This window comes from Megalopta genalis, chromosome 1, assembly GCF_051020955.1.
Source record: "Megalopta genalis isolate 19385.01 chromosome 1, iyMegGena1_principal, whole genome shotgun sequence".
Lineage (NCBI taxonomy): Eukaryota > Metazoa > Arthropoda > Insecta > Hymenoptera > Halictidae > Megalopta > Megalopta genalis.
In genome coordinates, this window is record NC_135013.1 from 3,860,639 (window position 1) to 3,871,072 (window position 10,434).

A 10,434-nucleotide genomic window follows, 5' to 3' on the forward strand; every position below is an offset into this window, starting at 1 on the left:
TCGTATTTATAGCAAAAAATTATGTAAACCACAATTTAATTAATCAGCTTTTATCTTCTCATAGCTACAATCCTTAAAAATTACATCAATGTATACTAGTAATTATATACTATATTACAGATTTCCAAATGCACCATACATTCTGCAAGTACTCCCTAAAATGACTTACATAGCACAACGTATTAATTTTGGTACTGACTTCATATACCACTTACTCATAGTACATTTATACTTGATTTTTAACCTAGAAAAATTCACTATTACTTCTGAACACCCTTTTGTTATTCTTGACTTACTTCCTCCGTCATTATTGATACGCATTATACTGACATTTGTGCTATAATATTACAATGTCATGGTAACATACTGTTTCAAGTACATTGTTCGAAAGACACGTTTTGTGAGGTTGAATGTTCGTTGCTTTTTTCGATCGATGCAACAATATTTTTATTAAAATATTAACATAATAGTAGTCTCACTTATCCTAGTTGAATCGATACACTTAATATACGATTATGCAGTATCTATCCACCAAAAGTTAAACCCAAAGTATAGTACATCTATTCGTACATTAACAACTTTTTACACGCGATTCTTATTAATTACGATCCTTCATTTTACTGTACACAAATCGACAATGAAAAATAATGCGTCCTATGACTTTGGGATCTCCGGTTCCGGAGTGGATTGTAATTGTTGAACCATACACGATTTAGCAACTGAATCGAACAGTCTGAAACAATGCAAATTGAAAATAGTAAAAAAATATAGTAGACAATAAGACGTGGAATATCAAATCGTTCGAAACATATGAACACTTACTTTTCCATTTCTGGTGCGCAATGAACAAACTCGTGCGCCCAGAACTTGTATGTAGGATTCTTGATAAGTTCGATGAAGGTGATCAGCAAACCCCAGGGATGTGGTCTGTTCACGATAAGTCTTTCCAGGAGGACTCTTGTAATTTGTTCTTGTATCGCTTCGGTGTTAGCTTCAGCAAACAAGTACAGAAGTGTGCAACTGAAATAATGCGTATGACTGTTGGGATACCGTAGTTGATTTGCGATCGCGTTTAAAAACAAGTAACGTCCTTCCGTATCGAGATCGACTGCCAAGTTTTGGAATATATCCATATGTGCAGAATGTGCGATAGTAGACATATTCGGTGTATGCCCTTTACTGCGAATGAAAGCTATAGCTTGTGTACCAACGTAAAGTACTAGGGCGTTCATTAATTGACTATTGTAACGAACACCGGCTTCTTGAGATACTTGTAAATTACTGCGTAGCTCGGAAAGGAAAGTGACCGGGGCACGTGCCTTTAAGTATGAATCTAGCTCCTTCTTGAAACTAAGCGGTTGTATCATGGACGCAAAGTTGGTTAATACTCGTGGAGCATGTGCTATCTCTGGTAGCATGTCGACCTTCAGATTCGGCGTGAATGGATCGGGTAAGCGCATATTCCTTGGAAATGCGCTTAAAATCAGATTTCTCATTTGTATACAGTTGGGAGGAATTACGTCGCAGAATCCGTAGTGATAGTCACAAAGGAATTCCGGGAAATCGTGTAACAACACCAATATCACTCGAAGAGTTCCGTTATACAACAGAGTGACTGGTTTTGCAAGTTCGGCGTTTCGGAGGAAAGGCGCTAAGTATTTGAACAAATCGATCAAAAGCTGAGCGTACATTCCCCAACATTTCTGTTGCGGTGTAACCGCGAGCATACGTCCAATAAAAACTCTGTGCGAAACTAGCTCTAGCCAAGCGTAACAAAATCCTGAAGCTTTGGCCGGTCTAAGTATATGCAGAGTATGACAGAAAGCAGTCAATACTTGGTAATTCACTGCTTCCAATACTGGTTCGGGCGCGCACAGCTCTAAGAAGAGCATAATGAATATTCTGTGATAAGGCAGCTGTTGAAAATCAGTTCCGCGTATCTCGTGATCCTGCAGCAATACGCCAGCAACAATTCCCAAAACCTTATTCAGAAGATTGATCTTCGTATGAGTATTTGTACTATCGCCAGAATGTTTCACCAAAAGTGCGACCAAACGGACGAACGCGTCCAACGAATGGAAACACTTTGCACGCACGACGGATGGAGCTGCGTTAGTCTCGGCCAGAGCACGATAACACAGATCGACGCACATCTGTGTGCTCAACTTGAAAAATCTTGTTATGAGATCGTCGGTTTTTAAAATTCCGTGCATGTTCATTTGATGAACGAACATCCCGAAAGCTTTCGTGGGATCACGCGCGTGTGTCGGGTTATGATGCATCGATACCCATTCACGGAGCAAATACTCCGTCTTTTCCATTAATCCGGGAGGATCGTCGAAATCGCGTGCCTGTAAAGACGCGAATAAATTATACAAATTGCGAATACACGTGTATTGTTTTAGAAATCTTAAAAGCGACGGAATTTACTTACTCTCACCTGAAGAATTCCCGAATGTATATGAGCGGTAGGTCCAGCTGGTGCTCTATCAGCTAATACACCTGGATCGTGATTAACGCGCAACGATTCTATTAAATTGGTCAGTCTGAATAATAAAATTCTATAAAAAAAAAAGGAATTTCGATTCATTTCATCGTCAAACGAATTGTTATATAAATCGAAAAAATTTATTTTATTAGATAATAACCCTTCTGGTGGTGCTCTGTGATGGGCCATCCTAGCCAGTATCTCAATTGTGTGGAATAAGTCGGATTCGGTAACGTGTGTAGTTTGTCTTTCATCAATTAAATAAAGTTGCACTAGCTGCATCGCGAATGCTGTTGCCATTGCATTTCCAGAATCCATAGCCTGAGCTAGGGCCAAGTCGTATTGTGGAAGACTAATTAGATGAGATCTGCAAGCAATGCGTAAAACTCATTTGTGTACAAAAATTTTAAAAAAGAATACGGTTATTAAAAGATGTTTTATTATAAATAATGTACCTTATGAGGTAATCGACAGCTTCAAAGTTATATCGAAATTCTTCCCTGCATTCTGTTAAACAACGAGTAACATGCTTGTTTGTCCACTGCATGCCGTAAGCACGCGGATCTTGAAGACACTTTAAAATACGTAAGTGTAGCTCCCTATATCGTAATATAAATTCGGAATCTGTCACACCGCTCGTGGGACCATCCAACAATCCTTCCACAGCCTAAAATAGTATAGTGTAGGTATAATAAACTGCAAATTATTTGTTAAACAGAGTCCACAATTTCAACAACTTTAAAAGAAAATAATATGAATCCGAACATTTTGATCGGTTCGACAGGTTCATTGTTAATTCTCATACGATATAATTTATTACCTTCTTGAGTAATGCCATTGCAGCGCCTGCATCCCTTGACCTTCGCGTTAAGATAATAGATTCTAGTAGACTATGAAGCGCGGCATGCTGTGGAGGTGGTGCAGCTGGACCCATTGCAGCAAGTAATACTTCAACATCGGCTGCAAGTTTTTCTAACATTGCTCCCACCTCATCGTTACTTACTGCTGCCGCATATGCAGCAACCTGTTGTGCTGTTACCGCAACCGCGGGATTAGCAGCGAATGCAGTTACAGCAGTTTCCTTTAAAATGAAAGTCTCCTAAATGTATACACATGTGATACTTAACTCGAGCATCTAAAATATCTCGCTTGTTTTTCATGATAGAAAAAAAAACAAGCGAGATATTTTAGATGCTCGAGTTAGATGAGCCACCCTGTATATAATGCTTACGGTAACAGGTTTTGGCATCATTAGAGCTTGAGTATCACGTTCGGAAAGTGGCAAAAACCCAGGAATATTTCTCGCAAATTCTTCATACACAGCCATTTGCTGAGGGGTAACTCCTCCTACTTTCAACCTAATTTGTTCAGGCATTCTTTCAGCTTGGTATTTAGCTAATGGATCACAGTATCGTCGTCCCTCTTGACGCGCAATCTTTCGCAATTCAATTTCATTCAGCAAACGCTTATCCATTTCTGGAATAGCCTTCTCAATGGCGGTTTTTTGTACAAATGCACAGGCAAGTTCCATATTGTCAGCAGCCACTACATTGGCTGCTTGTTCTGCAAGCTCCTTCTGTTGCGGAGTTGTGCCCATCATCGAAGTGAGGAAAGCTTGCTTTAAGTTTGTACTAATTGACGCTAACACCTAAGAAAAATAAATATACACGATAGTATCGAATGAAAAATTAATCAAAAAGACAATTATGCGGTACGATAGTTTTTCAAAAATGTTACCTGGTCACGACAAGTAATCATAGCCATTCCGGCGGTTAAATTACGGACCATGTGTCTAGCCGCTGTTCTCATTCGAACCTCATCTGCATCTAATGCAAAATCTTTTCTTACAATTTGTTCGCTGGTAGTCAGAGCTATTTTAATTGAGCGGTCAACAACGGGATGAATCCATTCTTGAATTGCTCTCTCAACAGCTGGGCGAACAAATTGCTTTAAATGCGGATGTGTTTGAAACAATGGTAGCTGAAAAGTAAATGAATTAATTAGGGCATTAGGTAGATATTAAGATATAGAAATCATAAAGATGTGGAAAGATATATAGAAAGAAATAAAACGGATATAGAAATCAGACAAAGAATGATGAATACCTGATTATTAATGGTAATATGCTGAGCTATATTAGCCATGTTTACAGATATATCCATATAATTAAAGCGTGGTTCTGGTGGACCAGTAGGTAAAGACGGTGTCGTATTCGCAGGAGCAGGTTGCGGAACAATTGTTCCAGTTGGAGTTGGACCAACTAATTCTTCAATAGGCCCTTGCGTCTGTTGTGGATTGTTATTTGCCTCAGATTTTTTATTTGGATGCGACAATTGCGACTCTAAATTTCGCAACTTTTCTGGATCCTTCAAATAAAGTGCAGGCTTTAATTCCTACAAGTAAATGTGTCTCGATTAGTATCGTTTCAATGAAATGTATTATGGATGTAATATAAGAAATCGTATTACTGATATTCTTACAACGACATCAATGTTTAGATTCTTGCAAAGCACTTCAATTTCAAATTTCAAGTTTAATTTCAAATCAGGTTCTTGATGCAGTTCTGCTAGCACATTCATGATTGCCATTGTCCACGGATTAGGTGGACGAAAAACACGACTCTTCGCACAACTTTCAAGTACTTTAGCAACAAAGGGAACCACATAAAGGAGTTCTTGATTGCCTTTATGATATGCTTCAACAAGTAAACCTTTTACGTCTATATCAATCTAATTGAATAACAGAGAAAGTAATGTTTATGATTTTCGCTACACAACAAATTAATATATACGGAGTTATAAAAATTGTATACGATACCTGTAAAATAGGTTTATTTCTGCCAAGAGTTAACATTCCTAACCAATGACCTAAATTTTTTAGAAGTGTTCGGTCAGAAAAATTTGCTATTCCTTTATCACTTCGTAATAAAACCTTTAATAAGATTTGAGAAATGTTAGAAATGTTCTGGATTTAATTGAAAATTTATGTGCGGGAAGTAGAATTTCTCAAATACCTTTATGTTTCTAAACGTCTCCCTAGTAACCAGTTTATACACCTCAGGTAATTTTAGACATTCCAAAAAATTGGAATATAAAGCATGAAACCCTAATTCTACGCTAGCTCGTTTCATTACTAGATACTGAGCCATCCAAGGCCAATATTCTTCCGTGACAATTTCCCGAATTTCATCACATTTTTGCTGCATATTTAGTTGGCTAAGATTGTTGAAAATGAAAGCTGTCTTATCTTGTAAAGCTTCAGGTGGTGATGTTATCTTTTCTTCTTTATCTGTGGCCACCAATAATGTATCGATATTTGTTGCATTAGCAATGGAAGGCTATAAATAAATAGACAATTCATAAACTTCAATAAAAAGAAGTATGCATGATAGAATTAATTCATATAGAGAGAATGATGTATTTTACTTACTCTAGCTGAAAGGGATGCGGTCGGCGTTGTAGACGATTTTGTTTGGGTAGTACTGGTTGTTATGGTTGTTGTTGTAATAGTTTTATATGGTGTAGTAACAGGTGCTAACATAGCTGCTAGGGTTTTTGGGAGAACCGGACCTTGAGGTCTGGTGGGAGGCTCCTGCCCCTGTAATCCATATTCTATGTACTCAATTAAATGTTGTGGGAACTCACTGAAATGCTGAATTGTCCTGACGTGCTCACAATATGTTTGGTAATCTTTTAAACGGCTCTTGAAACGATCCAGAGCAGTTATGCCAAAATAATACATCTTGCTGCCTTCTGGTTTGCGAAGAGCATCCAATACAAATCTCAGAGCCAATCCAAGCGTCACATAGCTATTAACTAATCCTCTTTCAATGATTCCACCAAATAATTGTGCTGTGATTTGTAATTCCTTATCAGGATATTGAGGAAAAAAGCGGTATTCCTCGAACAAGTTTCGTAGCATACAATTGAACACTTCTCTTTCTCTCTTACTACCAGAATCTTGAAATTTTTTCAACATATCTAGAACTTCGTCAATTGATAAAGTAGGGTGTGGCGGATGATTGTATATACGTTGAAAATAGCTATTCGCTTCGTCCTCGATTTCTTTGGAAACATTTTGTGCCATGTCAGGAAATAAGTTCGATGTTTCAGGTATTCTTGCCTTTTCAATGCCTGTTGGCGGCCCAAGGCGACCCAGACTTCCAATTGTTGTACTACCAGGAAGGACAGACGGCCCTTGTGTTCCAACTGGCCCTGGATGCAATTGAGAAGATACTGGCAAGATTGGAAATGAACTTGGAGAAGGTCCCATAAGACGTGAAGGAGAGCCAGGTGCAGACACCAAAGGTCCGATAGCACCAGGTAAATTGAACGCGGAACTGCTTGGAGGACCAAGACTAGATCCCAAATTCATAGATGCAAGACTCGAACTTAAATTTCCAAGTGGGTCTACTTGCTTAGAAGAGAATAGCTTGAAAAATGAAGTATATTAGTATGCAATAGCGTAAATTAGTGTTATACATACAACGCTGTTAATATCTACCGGTCCTCCCAACGAAGCTGGATTGAAAGATTCTAATGCTCGATGTCTTAAAACTCCTGGTGGCGGAGGTCTACTCATTGTACTTTTACTTAACATGAGATTACAGTTTTGTACCATAGTCATTATTGCTTCCGAACACTCTTGAGAAACACCCCTGTAGTTGAACGATTGTTTTGAGGTATTAATACGTTTAAAAACTAGAAGAAAATTACGTACCCAGCGCACACTTGCAAACAAGCAAGCATGGTCGTTAATGTTTCTTGTGGAAGTTGACTTGCTTTTGGAACTGTGATATCCTCTTTTATGCCAGGTCCCATCACTTGCGGGCAACGCCTTTGTAAAAACTTTACACAAGCGGTAACGAAAACTTCGCCCTGTTCTCTGATTTTGTCTGTTAGCCATTTTTCTAATTTTAAGTATTCTCTCCTTGAAGCCAAACAAGCCAAATCGATAACAAAGGGGTACGACTGAGCAGTAAGTAAGTGACTCAACGCTTTCAGGTCTTGAGCAACGTCCAGGATGCGAGATAGCCGAGTTTGATCGTGATCTCCACGTATATACCATTCCGCCATGGCATGCATTATAATGGATTTAATTTTAACAGCATTTCCGTGCCACGCGTGATGCAAAATGACAGCAGAATTCGGATGATTTCCGAGAAAAATAGGCATTAACGTGCTAAGTAATTCTTGTCTCAATATAGTAATAGGTGCATTAATTTGTAATAACGCCAATACAAGAACATCGGGGCAGTGTTGAATCGGCCATTTAAATATTTCTTGAACTGAGACATAAAGCCCTCTTTCTGCCATATGTAAGAGTAATTCAACAACATTCAAAGACCTCCATGTTTGTGCTTCCTTACTATCACTTTCTGGTGCAGCTTTCAACACATCCACGGTTACAGAGTGATAAGGATAGTCAGCAAAACAAAATATGTCTGGACATTTCAGAATTTGTTGTACTAAAGAAAATTGTCCTTCTACGTTATCCCAATGACGATAAAAAAGTTCTACAGGAAATATATCAGGTAGGTATCCTTGATGTTGTAATCCCAATCTTAAGCCAGTGATTAGTAAATTCAATCCCTGCCTATCTTTAATCACAAATTCAGCATGGTCTAATTTAACTATCACTTCATTCCATGATAGTGTAGATTGCTGAAAATATAATAACGATTAATATTCAATCGATCCTGTACATAAATAATTTTTTAAATCATTACTGTTAATATTTCAACAATTAAAAATTTGCTAAATATGCTTACAATTTCTTTTAAAGCTTGAATAAACACTTCAACATTCCAAGTGATAGGAGGGACATTATCTGCAGACTTTTCTTTATTAGCGTCTTGCGTTGCTCCTGAATTACCCCAATATGATTGTAAACCTCCAGCGTCATCAAGATTACTACAAGTACGTGCCATATGACCTAGAACTCGTGCAGCACATGCTGGAGATATTTCTCGAGCACCTAGGCCAGCTAAGGCTGATCTACACTCTTCAACACTGCTAGTAAATCCATATCCTAATTCCATAATCAATTCTACTAGAGAATTTCCATCCTAAAAAATATAAATTATGAAATATGTTAAAATTTAATGTTCAATTTAATATAAGAGTTACGAAGCAACGAACATAATTAATTTGTACCATTTGATTGACAGCCATGTTTAATTCAATTTTGGCTTGCGGAGTTTCCCCGTTGTCTGGATACAAGAGTGGTGCTAGCACCACTGGTACCAGCTCACGGGGAAAATCGCGCCTTAAATTCTTGAGAAATTTTTCCTTTGCCTCTGATGAAAGGCCAAATTGATTGGCTGTGTATAAAGCTTGAGACAATATAAGGTGAAGAACTTCGGGTAACGAATCGTGTAATCCTTCCTCGTGATGCTTATTGCTCGTCTCAGAGTTGATATAATTTTTAATCAATTCAGGCAGCTGTTTTTGCACGTGCTCTAGGGCTAATGCACAAATTTCAGAATTCTCAGAATGCAGCAATGCAATCGCAAATGCAACTTCTTGTACCAGAGTTAAGCCAAGTACCTTTTTCAAACGTAAAAAAAACTTTGGCGATGGGTTCAAAGTCTGTAAAAGTGAAGTTAGCTAAAATTAATGCTTTTTATTATACATAATATTACAAAATAAAAGAACTGTATATATTAAAGAACTATATATATATATATATATATTATATATCTATATATATTTATATGAACACTTGTAATGATGACCTTAACCTAAATAAGAAGTAAAATAAAAAAAACCTTTTGCTGGTGAAATGGATGATCTATAGCAAAGCACAGATTAGAAATAAAAGAAGGTTTGCTAAGAAGATTAGTACACTCTTGCTTCAGAAGTTGCACTTGAAAATAATCTTTCGCTGTTGATTCCGGTGTTTCTCCTGTTGAAAAATCGATGCACGAGAGCAAAGAGCGCAGCAAGTGTCTGTCTGCCTCCAGACCCTTCCACAGCACCAACTACAATACAACAATGAATTTTAAAATAGGTTAAACTATTATTATATTAAATATCTATGTATATAAAAATAAATGTATAGGCCACAAGTTCTGTCATGTAACTAAATTTACAACAATAGAGGTATGAAAAAAGAAGATTGAGGAACATACAAAAATAACTAAGGGCAAAATGAAGCACATAAATATTTATTTGTTGGCTGCGTGACTACACTATTATGACTGATGACTGAAATGTGTACGCTAAAAAATTAAAAAGAGGTTCATCGTTCGAAATAATACGTTGGAACGGATACAAATCACGGAAAGAGGCTAAGTTCAAGGTGTATTTCATGCCGCGTGAGTGCTAAGTTACCAATAATTATGAAATAGGTGTGCAAGTTCCGGCATAAATTCGCGGCTAATTCTTATAATGGACAAGTTTTTCCTAATGAATGGACTCAAATGAAATCGGCAATAATGTTCACGAAGCATATTGCGCTGTTTCGAGGACGGCGTGTGATGAACAGAAAGTGGAAGGGGTGGGCATAAGAGATGCGGTAGTACAACAGGTTTTTTGTCTACTTACATCTGATATTTCTTGGCAGCTGTCCCGAAAATTTTTCTTATTTAAATTCGCAACCAAATAACTGATTTGTGACAAAGTAAAAGACAACGAGTCCAGGTTCATAGTTCCATGAATACGACCTCGAAAGCTTCAAACGTGTTTGAAGCTTTCTTCGGTATCCACGAATTGCCTCCCCGGAGTCTCTCCTCGAAGCATGAAGCATGAAAACTACATTGGCACAGTCCTGCGACCAACATCGGGATTAATATTTTAGAATACAATTTCAAACCAACGTCATGGCGAGCACAACAAGATAATACTGTAAACGTAACACCACTTCAAGATCACACCATACAATCAGTCACACTCTACTGGTCTCTTTTCCATCTACTTCGGGTAGACCACTACTTCTACACGACA

The 10,434-nt window shown here is 37.7% G+C and overlaps 1 protein-coding gene across 5 annotated transcripts; it reads right to left on the reverse strand.

The window, feature by feature from the left end:
- Positions 1-34: 34 nt before the first annotated feature.
- Not1 (CCR4-NOT transcription complex subunit 1) lies at positions 35-10,434 on the reverse strand. Of its 5 annotated transcripts, XM_033476026.2 has the most exons (20): positions 10,036-10,434; positions 9,258-9,470; positions 8,644-9,078; positions 8,259-8,555; positions 7,208-8,151; positions 6,992-7,145; positions 6,611-6,919; positions 5,918-6,085; positions 5,502-5,825; positions 5,306-5,419; positions 4,957-5,217; positions 4,594-4,881; positions 4,226-4,468; positions 3,720-4,136; positions 3,309-3,569; positions 2,944-3,155; positions 2,649-2,855; positions 2,435-2,561; positions 823-2,351; positions 35-733 (listed from the first exon to the last, which is right to left on the reverse strand). In XM_033476026.2, the coding sequence occupies exons 1-20, from the start codon at positions 10,135-10,137 to the stop codon at positions 655-657; spliced, it is 6,684 nt and encodes a 2,227-aa protein (XP_033331917.1). In that variant the 5' UTR covers positions 10,138-10,434; the 3' UTR covers positions 35-654. The 5 variants fall into 5 exon arrangements, with proteins under 5 accessions (XP_033331917.1, XP_076375266.1, XP_033331914.1 ...); XM_076519151.1 differs by having other exon boundaries at positions 2,441-2,561; positions 4,969-5,217; positions 5,918-6,919; XM_033476023.2 differs by having other exon boundaries at positions 4,969-5,217; positions 5,918-6,919.

Coding starts and splice junctions, on each gene's coding strand:
- Not1 (XM_033476020.2), bottom strand. CDS start 10,137: ATGAACCTGGACTCGTTGTCTTTTACTTTGTCACAAATCAGTTATTTG. Junction 9,471..10,035: donor GCTGCCAAGAAATATCAGAT/GTAAGTAGACAA, acceptor GTTGTATTGTAG/TTGGTGCTGTGGAAGGGTCT. Junction 8,152..8,258: donor TTCAAGCTTTAAAAGAAATT/GTAAGCATATTT, acceptor TTATATTTTCAG/CAATCTACACTATCATGGAA.